The sequence below is a fragment of the Rhinoraja longicauda genome, chromosome 1, assembly GCF_053455715.1.
Source record: "Rhinoraja longicauda isolate Sanriku21f chromosome 1, sRhiLon1.1, whole genome shotgun sequence".
Taxonomy (NCBI): Eukaryota; Metazoa; Chordata; class Chondrichthyes; order Rajiformes; family Arhynchobatidae; genus Rhinoraja; species Rhinoraja longicauda.
This window is the reverse complement of record NC_135953.1, coordinates 9,342,104-9,359,257: the sequence shown is the minus strand read 5'-3', so window position 1 is coordinate 9,359,257 and position 17,154 is coordinate 9,342,104. Positions and strand designations below refer to the sequence as shown.

General features: G+C 43.9%; 1 protein-coding gene across 1 annotated transcript in view; it reads right to left on the bottom strand.

The window, feature by feature from the left end:
- atrn (attractin) overlaps positions 1–17,154 on the bottom strand; it is a 339,856-nt gene that overhangs the window by 111,369 nt on the left and 211,333 nt on the right. The window contains exons 23-25 of the mRNA XM_078406639.1: positions 15,297–15,375; positions 13,242–13,399; positions 8,070–8,131 (exon numbers count right to left, since the gene is read on the bottom strand). Coding sequence (XP_078262765.1) covers positions 8,070–8,131; positions 13,242–13,399; positions 15,297–15,375 — 299 coding nt within the window. The remainder of the gene's footprint in view (positions 1–8,069; positions 8,132–13,241; positions 13,400–15,296; positions 15,376–17,154) is intronic.

The window sequence follows — 17,154 nt, the reverse complement described above, 5'->3', positions numbered from 1 at the left end:
GTAATTGGTTTCTGATAAAAGACCAGACAATTACTTTGGACTACATTTCTGCTTTTATTGCTTCATTTCATTCCTTATTTTTCACGAATCAACAGGCAGTATTGTGTAAACCAGGAGAGCACGTTAAACAGAGGGTGCTTGGAGCGGGCGGATTAACAGCAGAGGCTAAAGTGTCCTTATCCTCAATAATGACCGGTTACCCTGCAGTTTATTGCAGTTTTTAAGCATTTCATTGAAATTACACCACTTTTCACTTTGCTTTATATTGAAATTTTGATGATGTATTAATCGAGTGCAAATAGAATACAGAATAAAAGTGATTGCGTTATTTTCAGAAAATTCAATATAGCCCAGAAAATGTCCAGCATAATTTCCACTCCTTGTCCTTGGCAGTTTTCATTCATTTCATTCCTTTTTTTCCCCTTCACCACCATCACCTGTAGTGTCATTCAGACTCTCTTGATCTCCATGCACTGCAACTTCAAAGATGTTTGGTTCCTAATTTTCCATAGTGGGCAGCACAGTGGTGCAGTCGCTGTCTGACTGCGCCAGAACTTGAGTGCCTGAGCTGTAGGGAGAGGTTGGGCAGGCTGCGACTTTATTTCCTTGGGGCACAGAAGCTGAGGTGGTGATCTTATGGAGGTGTATAAGATCATGAGAGAAATAGATGGGGTGAATGCACACTCTTTTACCCAGTGCAGGGAAATCAAGAACAAGCGGAACATAGGTTTAAGGAGGGCAAGATTTACTAGGAACCTGCCGGGAAACTTTTTCATTCAGAGGATGGTGGCCATTTGGAATGAGTTACCAGAGGAGGTAGTTGAGGCAGATACTATAACAGCATTTAAAGGACACTTAGATAGGTACATGGGTAAGAAAGGTGCAGCCGCATATGGGTCAAACTCAGGCAAATGGGACACGCTTGGTCGGGGCATCTTTATTGGCATGGACGTTGGGTCGAAAGGCCTATTTGCGTGCTCTATGACTGGATGTACCATTTGTCGGGGCAAATGCATGGTCCATGGTTCATGTTTCAGCTGAAACCTATCATCAAGACTGGTGCAGGGTCTTGATGCAAAACATCGCCTCCACGGATGCTGCTTGACCTGCTGAGTTCCCCCAGCAGTTTGTTCTTTGCTTCAGTTTCCAGCATGCAGTCTCTTGCATCTCCAAGGACAAATCAATAACTTGATTCCCAGCAAACTGCACACTGCGGTGCACATGGGCAGCTATGAACGGAAAACAGTGTTCCTTTAAATACCACAGACTTGTACAAATGAAAGCTGTTTGTCACAGCTGACACCAGGCTTGTACAATAAGTCCCACTGCTTTCCTGCGCCTTCTGAAAAATGACAGCTCCATTAAAAGGAGGAAATCTTTTGATGTGACTGCCATACATACTGCACCTGAGAGGAAAGAAATCTCACATATCAGAAGGTACTTATTCTGTTTCTTGCCTTCTCAGAGAGCATATATATAAAGCAATCCAAAAAGGTCTACTTGTACATGGCACCTCCTTGTGGACGTTAGTCGTGCTGGATTACATTGGCAGCAGTAGCAGTGCCAGTACATTAGCCGACTTACAATCCAGACTCCTGGTCTAATGGTTCAGATGCAACACTGCAGCTGGGAGATCCAATTTCCATTAATTCACATCTGGTATAAAAGCAATAATGATCAGTAATAATGATCATCAAACTACCGGCCTGTGGTAAAACCCATATGGTTCAATGAAGAAGGAAATGTGCTGCCTTCATCTAGTATCGTTGAGATCTACCTCCAACCTACATCAAAGTCACGGCAAGGAAGCAGGCCCCTCGGCCCAACCTGTCCTTGCTAACCAAGATGCCCGTCCATGCCAGTCCCATACGACTGGAGAACTCGGGGCAGTCAATGGAAGTGAGAGTCTTAGTCTTGCAGCGTGGAAACAGGGCCTTCGGCCCAACTCACCCACACCGACCAACATGTGCCATCGCTTGAGTGTCTTGAGGGCAGTCAGTGTTACGGTCGAGGAGGTGCTGAAGGTTCTTAGGCATATGAAGGAACACAAATCTCCCGAGCCAGATCGGACATATCCGAGGACATTGTAGGAAGCTAGTCAGAGGAAATTGCTGGTCCTCCGGCTGAAATTTATGAGTCATCATTAAACACAGGAGAGGTGCTGGAAAAACGGAGGGTGGCAAATGTAGTGCCTCTATTTAATAAGGGCTGCAAGGAAAAGCCTCGGAACTACAGGCCTGTGAGTCCAACATCTGTGGTTGGAAGAGGTTGCGCAGGCTAGAACATTATTTATTGGAGGGAAGGAGGGTGAGGGGTGATCTTAGAGATGTTTTAGGGCTGATTAGGGATAGTCAGCATGGTTTTGTACGTGGGAGATCGTGTCTCACAAATCTGATTGAGTTTTTTGAAGGTGTGACCAAAACGATCGATAAGGGCAGAACTGTAGATGTTGTATATATGGACTTCAGCAAGGCATTTACAAGGTTCTACATGGTAGGCAGCTTTGGAAGGTTAGATCGCATGGGATCCAAGGAGAAATTGCTGACTGGATAGAAAATTGGCTCAATGGAAGGGTGACGGTGGAAGGTTGTTTTTCGGACTGGAGGCCTGTGACTAGTGGTGTGCCCTATGGTTATGGTGCTCGGCCCATTGCTGTTTGCTATCTATCTCAATGATTTAGATGAGAACATACCAGGCATGATTAGCAAGTTTGCAGCTGACACAAAAGTGGGTGGTATTGTAGACAGCGAAGATTGTAGTCAGCATGAAATTGCAGCAGAATCTTGATTTGTGGGGCAAGTGGGTTGAGGAATTGTTGAGGGAATTGCATAGAGAAATGCGAGTGGTTGTCTTTTATAAAGTCTAACCAGGGCAGGACCTACACGGGCCTTAATCAGTCAGTGTTTTGAGAACAGAAGTTGGGATGTCATGTTACTGTTGAACAAGACATTGATGACACCTCATTCAGAGTATTGTGTTCAGTGTTGGTCACTCTGTTATCGGAAAGATCTTGCTAAGCTGGGAAGGGTGCAGAGAAGATTTATGAGGATGTTGCCAGGACTCTAGGGCCTGAGCTATAGGAAGAGGTTGAGCAAGCTAGAACTTTATGCCTTGGAGCGAAGGAGGATGAGGGGTAATCCTACAGGGATGTATAAGATCATTGAAGCAATAGATAGGTAAAATGCACAGTCTTTTACTCAGAGTAGGGGAATCAAGAACCCGATAGCATAGGTTTAAGATGAGGGGTGAATGATTTAATAGGAACCTGAGGAGCATCTTTTTTACACAAAGGGCGGTAGGTATATGGAACGAGCTTCCGGAGGAGGTAGCTGAGGCAGATGCTATCACAATGTTTGAAAAAAAAATGTGGACAGGTACATAGATAGGATGGGTTTACAGAGATATGGACCAAACATAGGCAGGTGGGACTAGTGTAGATGGGACATCTTGGGCGATGTCCCATCTAGTGTGTGTGGGATAGCTTTAGTGTGCGGGGATCGCAGGTTGGTGCAAACTTGTTGGGCTGAAGGGCCTGTTTCCGCACTGTATCTCTAAACTAAACTAAACTTTCAATTCTTAGTCACCTGACAAGACAGAACAGAAGAGTTGAACTTTTGGCATCCTCATTTTCCAGACAGATTCCTTCAAAACCCACCTAACCACCCCCAAACTGCAGCAGCTTAAACACTTTCAAGTTATTATCTGCATCCGTCATCCTGTTTCACTGTTCTTCAAACGGCACATAACCTCGAGCAATCTTCAGCACATTAGTCGATCGTTTCTTACGCACATCACCACAAGATTACTGTGACCCGTAAATGCGTTCAGTTTGACATGAGGTTGCGAAGATGGGTGAATCATTTCACCATGCAGTTGTATGAATAGGTCACAGTAACTTCTTACTGAGAAATATTGTACATCATTGTCAACAAAAATGTTATCACTCTGCGTGGTGAATAGCTGCTTAAATCCAGCTGCACAGACAGTCGGCATAAGGTATACTCCATAATAGTCACTCATTGTTTAGTTAGCCCTTGTTGAAGCATCAGCACATAAGATTTCCAGTCTTTCATGTTATTAACGTGCATAAATAAGCAGAATCAACATATTATGTTGATATATATGTATATATATATATATATATACAGGAGACGAGGAGGAATTTCTTTAGTCAGTGGGTGGTGAATCTGTGGAATTCTTTGCCACGGACGGCTGTGCAGGTGAAGTCATTGGATATTTTAAAAACAGAGATTGATATATTCTTGATTAGTACAGGTGTCGGGGGTTATGGGGGGAAGGCAGGAGAATGGGGTTGAGAGGGAAAGATAGATCAGCCATGATTGAATGGCAGAGTAGACTTGATGGGCCGAATGGCCTAATTCAGCTCCTATAACCTATGAATTTAAATTTAAATGTGCTGCACTGATTATCACATAATTCCATTTGTGTGAGACACATACTGGGGCTCTAATTATGAGTAACACTGATTCATGGACAACACGGATTACGAAAAACATCTCTTCCCAAAACCTCTACTGTAAACTGTAATGCTGAAAAAGACACAAAGTGCAGGAGTAACGCAGCAGGTCAGGCAGCATCTCTGGAGAACATGGATAGGTGACGATTCAGGATGAGACCCTTCTTCAGACCCCAGCTGAAACGTCACTTATCCATGTTCTCCAGAGATGTTGCCTAACCTGCTGATGTACTCCAACACTTTGAGTTCCTTTGTGTTTTAACCAGCATCTGCAGTTCCTTGTGTCTATAAAGCTCAAACTTAGGCTTTTCAAACTGGCAGAGTGGGGACGGGTAGGACTGTTGGGAAAAGGTGAGAGAATGCAAACCGTCCCTCCGGCAAACATGCCCCATCTACACTAGTCCCACCTGACTGCGTTTGGCCCATATCCCTCCACACCTATCCTATCCATGTTCCTGTCTAAATGTTTCTTAAACGTTGCGATAATACCTGCCCCAACTACCTCCTCCGGCAGCTCGTTCCATACACTTTGTGTAAAAAAAAGTTACTCCTCAGGTTCTTGTTAAATCTTTCCCCCCTCATCTTAAACCTATGTCCTCTGGTTCTCAATTCCCCTACTCTGGGCAAGAACTCTGTATTTACCTATCTATTCCTCTCCTGATTTTGTACACCTTTATAAGATCACCCCACATCCTCCTGCGCTCCAAGCAAAAGGCTTCTTGCTTGCTCAACCTCATCCAATACTTGGGACCCTCAAGACCTGGCAACATCCGCGTAAATCTCTGCACCCTTTCTAGCTTGACTACATCTTTTCTATAATATGGTGCCCAAAACTCGGCACAATAAATGTGGCCTCACCGACGTTTTATATAACAGCAACATGATCTTTCTTCAACCAACATGAGCTTCTTTCCCGGAAAAGCAATTATAAAACCATTTTGCTTTGATTTAATAGTTTTTAATAAGTATGGAAAATTTGGAAAGTGGAGGCACAAAACACTCTATGAAGTGGGCGCATCGAAAAAAAATTACAAGCTTCTGAATCTGTCTGCAAATACCACAAGAAATAACAGAATGCAGGCTGCTATGATCAACTAGCCACAGTTTGACACTTCTGCTTTTAAATACAGGACAGTATAGGAGCAAAGAGGTCCTTCTACAGTTGTACAGGGCCCTGGTGAGACCGCACCTGGAGTACTGTGTGCAGTTTTGGTCTCCAAATTTGAGGAAGGATATTCTTGCTATGGAGGGCGTGCAGCGTAGGTTCACTATGTTAATTCCCGGAATGGCGGGACTGTCGTATGTTGAAAGGCTGGAGCGATTGGGCTTGTATACACTGGAATTTAGAAGGATGAGGGGGAATCTTATTGAAACATATAAGATAATTAGGGGATTGGACACATTAGAGGCAGGAAACATGTTCCCAATGTTGGGGGAGTCCAGAACAAGGGGCCACAGTTTAAGAATAAGGGGTAGGCCATTTAGAACGGAGATGAGGAAGAACTTTTTCAGTCAGAGAGGGGTGAAGGTGTGGAATTCTCTGCCTCAGAAGGCAGTGGAGGCCAGTTCGTTGGATGCTTTCAAGAGAGAGCTGGATAGAGCTCTTAAGGATAGCGGAGTGAGGGGGTATGGGGAGAAGGCAGGAACCGGGTACTGATTGAGAGTGATCAGCCATGATCGCATTGAATGGCGGTGCTGGCTCGAAGGGCTGAATGGCCTACTCCTGCACCTATTGTCTATTGTCTATTGTCTATTGTCTATTGACAATAACAGACTGAATCAGTCTGAAGAAGGATTTTGCCCCGAAACTTCACCTATCCATGTTCTCCAGAGATGTGGCCTGACCCGCTGAGTTGTTGCAGCACCTTCGTGTAAATCTGCATCTGCAGTTCCTTTTTCCACAATGACAATGGTCTGAAGAAGGGTCTCGACCTGAAACTTCACCCATTCCTTCTCTCCATAGATGCTGCCTGTCCCGCTGAGTTACTCCAGCATTTTATGTCCATCTTCGGTTTAAACCAGCATCTGCAGTTCCTTCCTACATGATGGCAATGGTATTGTCCCACCCTAAGGTATTGCACTTTGAGGTGCGGCTTAATATAGAAGACGGCCACTGTTACTGCATCTATAATTATGTGACAGTTACCTCAAATAAAAACGCAGTAGCATTCACAGGCGTAACTGGCATTCACTGATGCGATTGTGCAATGGAAAGGTACAAAAGACTTTGGGCATTATTTTTGTCTTTGCACTACTATTGGTTCTTTATTTGTTTAATATACAGATGCTCCTCGACCTATGATGGGGTTACGTTCCGATAAACCCATCTTAAATCGAAAATATCATAAGTCGAAAATGCATTTAATACACCTAGCCTACCGAATATCATGGCCACCTAACCTACCGAACATCATCGCCACCTAACCTACCGAACATCATCGCCACCTAACCTACCCAACATCATAGCCACCTAACCTACCGAACATCATAGCCACCTAACCTACCGAATATCATGGCCACCTAACCTACCGAACATCATAGCCACCTAGCCTACCAAACATCATAGCCACCTAACGTACCGAGCATCATAGATAGCCACCTAACGTACCGAACATCATAGCCATCTAACCTACCGAACATCATAGCCACCTAACCTACCCAACATCATAGCCACCTAACCTACCCAACATCATAGCCACCTAACCTACCCAACATCATAGCCACCTAACCTACCCAACATCATAGCCACCTAATCTACGAACATCATAGCCACCTAACCATTCAAACATCATAGCCATCTAACCTACCGAACATCATAGCCATCTAACCTACCAAACATCATAGCCACCTAACCTACTGAACATCATAGCCACCTAACCTACCCAACACCATAGCCATCTAACCTACCCAACATAATAGCCATCTAACCTACCCAACATCATAGCCTAGCTCGGGAAAAGATAAAAATTCAAAATTCAAAGTACGGTTTCTACTGAATGTGTATCGCCTCTGCACCATCGTAAAGTCAGAATATCGTAAGTCGCAGCATCGTAAGTCGTACCGATACCAAAATGGTTTCCTTTCTCTGTTCGTTTACATATTTACTTATTTATCTATTTATTCATTTCCCTATGTTCTCTAAATCTCTGTAAAGCGTCTTTGAGTATATGAAAAGCGCTATATAAATAAAATGCATTATTATTATTATTATTATTGCTGTCAATATTTACATACTGAACTTTCTTTGGTTGTTCGTTATGGGTTATACAGAGAACTATGTTTACATATCGGTTATGCTACTGCTAGTAAGAATTTCATTGTTCCGTTTCGGGACATATGACAATAAAACTCTCTTGACTTGACACTTGATATATGCGGTAACATAGCTATTCATCCAACAATTTCACTATGTCGTTAGTGACGGTTTGGAAACTCCCAAGTTATCAGACGAGTCCTTACATTGTTGTTGTAAGGGCAGATATTTATCCGGCTTTATCAGGTTCTACAGCAGAAAATCTGTTTGTAAACAGATACTGGTTTTTAGAAAAATTAGCACCACATTCTTTTTTTAAAAACAAACCGGTATACTAACCTGAAAAAGGTGACAAAGAACTGTACAAGGTCCATAAAGTTGCTATGTTGAGAAAAGGCAATCTAGGGAAAAAAAGGGGGCATGCATTATATTTAAAACACAGCTAAAATATTCATTTAATTTGTAAGAACTATAAAGATACCGGACTATTCAGCGCGGAAACAGGCTCTCTCGAGTCCACATTGACCACTAAACATCATTTATATTCATCTGTCACTAAAACCCTCTTTTTCTATTCTCCCCACATTTTCATCAACCCCTCCCCGATTCTACCACTCACTGGGGACAATTTATAATGTCTAATTAACGTACCCGCTTGTGTGTCGTTGCAATGTGGGAAGACACGGGAGCATCCAGGGGAAACCCACACCGTCACAGGGAGAATGTCCAAACTCCACGCACACAGCGACCGAGGTCAAGTTTGAACCCAGTATCTGGAGCGCTCAAGACAGTCACCCAGCTCAAGATTGAACCCAGTATCCGGAGAGCGCTCAGTGACTGTGCTCAGGATTGAACCCACTATCCAGACCGCTCAGTCAGTGACTGAGGCGAGGATTGAACCCAGTTTCTGGAGCTGCGAGAAAACGGCTTTACCAGCTGCGCCACATCACGTTCCACGATATTGAACATGATAAAGTCATTAAATAAATTAGGTAGATAATAGTATTCAGTGTACTTCAGGAGAGCAAAAGCAGACACTACTATAACGTAATTAGTCTTCATGCATGATTAGGGCAGTTTTACTTATATTATTCTCTGAGCTGAGATAGAAGGGGACCGGGGCAGAGCATGTTCAATGGACCTGCATTATATGAATTCAATATTCAACAGGTCAAGCAAAGAAAATATACCAGAGTATAGTTTACAGCATTGTAATAATGCAGCTCCAGAGAAAAAGTCTGATATCCACGATGAGGTAGGCTGGATATTGGGACTATATCCTAACCTATTGGAAAACTGTTCAGAAGCCTGATAACAGAAGGGAAGAAGTTGTTCCTGAGTCTGGTGTAAGAAAATAACTGCAGATGCTGGTACAAATCGAAGGTATTTATTCACAAAATGCTGGAGTAACTCAGCAGGTCAGGCAGCATCTCAGTTTCGGGTCGAGACCCTTCTTCAGACTGATGTCAGGGGGTGGGACAAAGGAAGGATATAGGTGGAGACAGGAAGATAGAGGGAGATCTGGGAAGGGGGAGGGGAAGAGAGGGACAGATACCCGAGTCTGGTGATACGTGCTCTCAAGCTTCTACACCTTGTGCCAGAGGAGAGCAGGGGAAAGAGTGAATGGCCTGCGAGAAAAAGGAACTTGATTATGTCGGCTGCTTTCCCAAGGCAGTGTAGATGGAGTCAATGGGGAGGGGGGGGGGGGGGGGAGGTCTAGCCTGTTCTTGGGCATTCCGAAGTTGTGACTTTTGGTGGCAAGAACAGGAAAGCAGATTATTACCTGAATGGTGGCCGATTAGGAGAAGGGGAGATGCAACGAGACCTGGGTGTCGTGGTGCACCAGTCATTGGAAGTAGGCATGCAGGTGCAGCAGGCAGTGAAGAAAGCGAATGGTATGTTGGCATTCATAGCGAGGGGATTTGAGTATAGGAGCAGGGAGGTTCTGCTGCAGTTGTACAGGGCATTGGTGAGACCACACCTGGAGTATTGCGTACTGTTTTGGTCTCCTAATCTGAGGAAAGACATTCTTGCCATAGAGGGAGTTCAGAGAAGGTTCACCAGATTTATTCCTGGGATGGCAGGACTTTCATGTGAAGAAAGACTGGATAGACTCGGCTTGTACTCGCTGGAATTTAGAAGATTGAGGAGGGATCTTATAAAAACTTACAAAATTCTTAAGGGGTTGGACAGGCTAGATGCAGGAAGATTGTTCCCGATGTTGGGGAAGTCCAGAACAAGGGGTCACAGTTTAAGGATAAGGAGGAAGTCTTTTAGGACCGAGATGAGAAAGTTTTTTTTCACACAGAGAGTGGTGAATCTGTGGAATTCTCTGCCACAGAAGGTAGTTGAGGCCAGTTCATTGGCTATATTTAAGAGGGAGTTAGATGTGGCCCTTGTGGCTAAAGGGATCAGGGAGTATGGAGAGAAGGCAGGTACGGGATACTGAGTTGGATGATCAGCCATGATCATATTGAATGGCGGTGCAGGCTCGAAGGGCCAAATGGCCTACTCCTGCACCTATTTTCTATGTTTCTATGTTTTAACTTGCCTCATCCAGAGTCAAGTAAAAAAAAAAATCTGGAGCATGTACAATTATATATTTTTTAATTGCCATCGACAGGGGTTAAGATGTTGATCACGAACCATCAACGAGCAGTTCAGTCACATCCAATGTGTAATTTGGGCCACTATCTAATTAAAAGGATTGCACAATGAATGTGGAGAAGGCATGTCTGAACTGTATTTGCTGTGATATTGATATTATGCGTAAAGTATACTTGGTTCAGTTTAGAGATACAGCATGGAAAGAGGCCCTTCGACCCACAAAGTCCACGTCGACCATCGATCACCTGTTCACACTAGTTCTGTTATCCCACTTTCTCATTCCTACACATTAGAGATAATTTATAGCAGCTAATTAACCTACAAACCACACGTTTTGGGCGATACGGTGGCATAGCAGCAGAGTTTCTGCCGTACAGCGCCAGAGACCCAGGTTCGATCCTGACCTCGGGTGGTGCCTGTATGGAGTTTGTACGTTCTCCCCGTGACCGCGTGGGTTTTGGCCGGATGCTCCGGTTTCCTCCGAAACTTCAAAGGCGCATGGGTTTGTAGGTTAATTGGCATCGGTAAAAACTGTAAATTGTCCCTAGTGTGTATCACATTATTGCCATGTGTACCGAGGTACAGTGCACGGGGTGATCGCTAGTCGGCGCGGACTTGGTGGGTCGAAGGGCCTGTTTCGGTACTGTATGTCTAAAGTATCTGAAGCACTAAAATAAAGTCTTAGGGATGTGGGAGGAAAGCGGAGCACCCGGAGGAAACCCATGTGGTCACAGGGAGAACGTGCAAACTCCACACAGACAGCATCTGAGGACAGGATCGAACCAGGGTCTCTGGCGCTGTGAGGAAGCTGCTCTACCAACTGCGCCACCCTACATTTGGGGTGAAAAATATTATCCTGCTATCAAATTTTTGTTGAATGGATTTAAAATTTTAATGCAAAAAATTATTTCCAGCTTCAAAAATGGATCAGTTCCCTTGAAACCATTCATTGACCTTTTAACATATTTATGTAGAGTCTTTGCTTATGTCATATATCATGCAAAATAATGAGATTGTGACAGATTAATCTCCTGGGGTTTTAAGAGACTTCCATTTGAACTTTCTAAGGGGCCATTCTACCTAATTGCAACCGATCCAGACCTGCCAAGACACCTAGTCTTTAATCACACTGCACTGCCTCTCCTCCTAAAAATACCTCTTTGCTCAAACAGGTAGAATGATTCTTCTTTGGAGCAAACAAATTAAAATGTTATCGTTTACGGTTGTTGCTGATTAGATGCACAAAGACGTACAATTATCAGGGAAATTTAAATCACATTATTCCAGTTGAAGAAGCCGTTTCGGAACACAAAGACATCCAAGATCCGGCAATTAAAAGATAAAAGAAAAACGATTTTCTAATTATCCTGAATGGAACAAATCGGGACCATCCTGGAGATTGAGGGCTCCTTGGATAAAGCGCAGAGCGAGGTGGTCATGCCTATGTCCAGAAGGAGAGGTGACCGTGGGGAAGGGAAATAAACAGGGAGTGCAGGTGACTCCTGTGGCTACCCCCCCTTCAAAACTGTTCAGTTCAGTTTAGTTTATTGCCACGTGTACCGAGGTACAGTGCAAAGCTTTTGTTGTGTGCTAACCAGTCAGCAGAAAGACAGTACATAATTACAATCGAGCCATTTACATGATCAGTGCAAGGTAAAGTCAGCAAATTCCGATCGAGGATAGTCCAAGGGTCACCAATGAGGTGGATAGTGGTTCAGGACTACTCTCTAGTTGGCGACAGGATGAATCAGTTGCCTGATAACAGCTGGGAAGCAACTGTCCCTGCAGGTGTATGTTTTCACACTTTAGGATAGTGTCAGGGTGGGGGGAGCGGGGAAAGGGATGAATTAACATGTTTCAGTATATCACTGTTCTCGTCTCTGAATTCACAACCTACCATGACCTTCTTAATTGCAAATACAGACAAGTGGTAAATGTTTAAGACTTCACCCATTTCACACAGATGGCCACATTGATCTTTAAGGAGGCCTAGTCTCTTCCTAGTTACACTTTTGCTCCTAATATGAATTGAGAATTATTGAAAATTCTCCTTTAACTTAACTCTCAATCATTTTTCCTCTAATGTCTACGGTATCACAATCTTATACGGTCATAAGGAATAGGAGTGGAATTAGGCCATTCGGCCCATCAAGTCTACTCTGCCATTCAATTATGGCTGATCTATCGCTCCCTCCTAACCCCATTCTCCTGACTTCTCCCCATAACCACTGACACCATGCTAATTAAGAATCTATCTATCTCTGCCTTAAAAATATCCACTGACGGCCTCCACAGCCTTCTGTGGCAAAGAATTCCACAGATTCACCATCGTCTGACTAAATAAATTTCTCTTCATTTCCTTCCCAAAAGAACATCCTTTAATTCTGAGGCTATGACCTCCGGTCCAAGACTCTCCCACTGGTGGAAACATCCTCTCGACATCCACTCTATCCAAGCCTTTCACTATTCTGTATGTTTCAATGAGGTCCCCCCTTATTCTTCTTAACTCCAGCGAGTACAGGCCCAATGCCGATAAACGCTCATCGTAGGTTAACCTACTCATTCCTGGGATCATTCTCGTAAACCGCCTCTGGACCCTCTCCAGAACCAGCAAATCCATCCTCAGATACGGTGCCCATCCAGGCTCTGAGTTCATCTGCCTGACACGCCAGGGTATGGTGCACATGCAGAAGTTGGTGAGAGGTGTTGGGGACATGTCAAACCTCCTGAGGTTTCTGAGGCAGGAGAGGTGTTGGTGTGCTTTTTTGGTCACAACTTCATTGTAGCTCGTCAAGGACAAATTGCTGGTGATATCTATTCCAAGGAACTTGCTGATATGAATGATAAAAACCTATAGGTAAAGGAGATGATACATTTTTTTAAATTTAGACAGTAAAAACCAACCTGTATTTTTATAGGCCAGGTGAAGTTGTTTACGTACACAAAGAAAGTTATGTTAGGGTTGTTACGAAAATCGAACTTCTCATTGGAGAAGCTATCCTTGTATTCTTTGATGTTGGTCTTTGAAATGATCGGCATTTCTTCTCCTGGTGGTGTCCCTGCTGAGAGAGGAAAAAAATCCAAGTCTAAGTAGCTGTTTGATAAAAAGTTATAATGCATCTGAAAAGAGAGGAAACAGACCAGGCGAAAGCTCACATGAAGGTAGAAGTGTTCACGTGTGAGACTCGAGACAAAAATGAGCAAAAAAGTCAAGATTTTGTCATTTCTGGGGCAAAGTGTTAACACCACACTGGCAGGTCATTCCATTCACATTTTATAGACAATAAACAATAGTAGGCCATTCGGCCCTTTGAGCCAGCACCACCATTCAATGTGATCATGGCTGATCATTCACAATCAGTACTCCGTTCCTGCCCTCTCCCCATACCCCCTGACTCCGCTATCATTAAGAGCTCCATCTAGCTCTCTCTTGAAAGCATCCAGAGAATTGGCCCCCACGGCCTTCTGAGGCAGAGAATTCCACAGATTTACAACTTTCTGAATGAAAAAGTTTTTCCTCGTCTCCGTTCTAAATGGCCTACCCCTTATTCGTAAACTGTGGCCCCCGGTTCTGGACTCCCCCAACATTGGGAACATGTTTCCTGCCTCTAGCGTGTCCAATCCCTTAACAATGTTATATGTTTCAATAAGAACCCCTCTCATCCTTCTAAATTCCAGTGTATACAAGCCTAGTCGCTCCAGTCTTTCAACATACAACAGTCCCGCCATTCCGGGAATTAACCTAGTGAACCTACGCTGCACTCCCTCAATAGCAAGAATATCCTTCCTCAAATTTGGAGACCAAAACTGCACACAGTACTCCAGGTGCGATCTCACTAGGGCCCTCTACAACTGTAGAAGGACCTCTTTGCTCCTATACTCAACTCCTCTTGTCATAAAGGCCAACATGCCATTTGCTTTCTTCACTGCCTGCTGTTCCTGCATGCTAACTTTAAGTGTTAACTTATATTTGTTTTATTTAAGTTTCTGGCTCTCTGTGGTTCTTTAGCGACATGGGAGGGCTATCCTTCGCGGGCCAGGGGTATACTGTCATTTAATTATCACATGACCTCTGTTGGTCCAGAAAAACGGATAATTCAGAAAGGCTCTGGAACTGAGGGTGCCGGAGAATCGTTGTTCAACCTGTACTTGATTTTGCTCTGCAGCTGCTGATGGAAATAAGTTGTTTACCAAAAACGATGTATTTAAACCACAGAGCTTCCATTTTCTTGACCGCTGGCTCAATATCGTGTGTCATTATCTTATCTCTTTCCCAAAAGCATCCCACTTGCCAAATATCCTTTACCTGCAAACACCTGCGCCGATTCAACCGTTGCAAGTTCCTATCTAATGCCTTCAAAATTTGCCTTGCCCCAATTAAGGACTTTATTCTGTAGACCCGGCCTATCTTTCTCCATCTGCAGTAAAGTAGGAACTGCAGTGCTGGTTTACATTTTTTAAAAAGGCACAAAGAGCTGGAGTAACTCAGCTAGTCAACCAGCACTCCTGGAGAACATGGACAGGTGACATTTTGGGTCGGAACCTTTCTTCAACATGAAGACGGGTGCCCATCCAAAACATAATCTCTCCATTTCTCCAAGGATGCTGCCTGACTTGCTGAGTTACTCCAGCATTTTGTGCCTACCTTTTTCCATAACTATTTAAAAACTAATAGGAATTTGGTCACTGGTCCCAAAGTGTCCATCTGCCACACTTTGGATCCCATTTCTTGCAAGATGGGTGTGCCACCTTGTCTTATTGCTAACCCCAAGCAGAACATATCAATGCCCCATCACTTTGACGTTAATGATCTAAAAGATTGTTATTTTTACTCACTTACATCAGGCAGTAGCCAAAGAATGATATGGATATTCCATTACATTCACTCTCAGTTTCAGCGCGTGCAAAGACAACAAAACGTCAGCTCCACAATGCATTTGCTGCCACCATTAAACTCACCCAAGAAACTGCTTGACCACGTTATGTTCAGGTTGAAGTTTTTTGATGCATTGATAAACATATCCAGGTCTCGGTTTTGCTGCAATAGACAAGTACATACATTTTACATTTCCACAGAATATACAGTTAATTATAAAAAGTATTAACGTGAAGAGGTAAAGTGCTGAGATTTACAAAGTTGTGAGGTCACAGTTTAAAAATAAAATCAACACATTTCTGGAGTGTGCAGTGCAATGGCTTAGCTGCTGCTGGTAAATACCAGCTAGTTCATGACAGGCTAGTTAGTTTAGTTTATTGTCACGTATACCGAGGTGCAGTGAAAAGCTTTTGTCGCGTGCTAACCACTCAGTGGAAAGACAATACATGATTACAATCGAGCATCCACAGTGTACAGATACACAAAGGGAATAACGTGAATAACATTTATAGACAATAGGCAATAGGTGCAGGAGGAGGCCATTCGGCCCTTCGAGCCAGCACCGCCATTCAATGTGATCATGGCTGATGATTCTCAATCAGTACCCCGTTCCTGCCTTCTACCCATACCCCTGATTCCGCTATCCTTAAAAGCTCTATCTAGCTCTCTCTTGAATGCATTCAGAGAATTGGCCTCCACTGCCTTCTGAGGCAGAAAATTCCACAGATTTACAACTCTCTGACTGAAAAAGTTTTTCTTCATCTCCGTTCTAAATGGCCTACCGCCTTATTCTTAAACTGTGGCCCCTTCTTCTGGACTCCCCCAACATTGGGAACATGTTTCCTGCCTCTAACGTGTCCAACCCCTTAACAATCTTACACATTTCGATAAGATCCTCTCTCATCCTTCTAAATTCCAGTGTATACAAGCCTAGTCGCTCCAGTCTTTCAACATATGACAGTCCCGCCATTCCGGGAATTAACCTAGTAAACCTACGCTGCACTCCCTCAATAGCAAGAATGTCCTTCCTCAGATAATACTCTGCCTTCCTATTCTTACCACCAAAGTGGATTACCTTACACTTATCCACATTAAACTGCATCTGCCATTTACATTTAGTACAAGATAAAGACAGTATCTTCGCTATCCAAATATTGAAGTTCCAAACTTGACTGACAAGATTCCAAACTTCAGCGTGCAGCACGGTGGTGCTGTTAGTAGAGCGGCTGCCTCACAGCGCCAGAGACCCTGGATCCATCCTAACCTTGGGTGCTGTCTGTGTGGAGTTTGACAGTTCTCCATGTGACCGCATGGGTTTTCACCAGGTGCTCTGGTTTCCACCCACATCACAAAATTAAACATGCAGGTTTGTAGGTCAATTGGGTTCTGTAAATCGCTCCTCTGTGTAGGGAGTAGGTGCAAACCTGGGATAGGATCAGAGGCCAAAGCCTCAGAATAAAAGGACAAACCCTAGAAAGGAGACGAGGAGGAATTTCTTTAGTCACAGGGTGGTGAACCTAGGGAGCTCATTGCTACAGACGGCTGGAGAGGCCAAGTCAATGGATATTTTTAAGGTGATGATTGGCAGCTTCATGATTAATACGGGGGTCAGGGGTTATGTGGACAAGGCAGGAGAATGGGGTTGAGAGGGAAAGATAGATCAGCCACGATTGAATGGTGTAGACTCGATGGGCCGAATGATTTAGTGGGCCGAAGGACTATTTTCATGCTGCACTTAAGATAGACACCACTTGGACAATAAAAACACTTGCATCAGGCTGTTGTTTACAGACTACCGCTCGGCGTTCGATACCATCATCCCTCCAAGCTGGTTAGCAAGCTCACGGAACTGGGTCTCTGCGCATCCCTCTGCAATTGAATCCTCGACTTCCTCATCCACAGACCAGTCTGTTCGAATTGGCAGAAATACTTTTTCCTCAT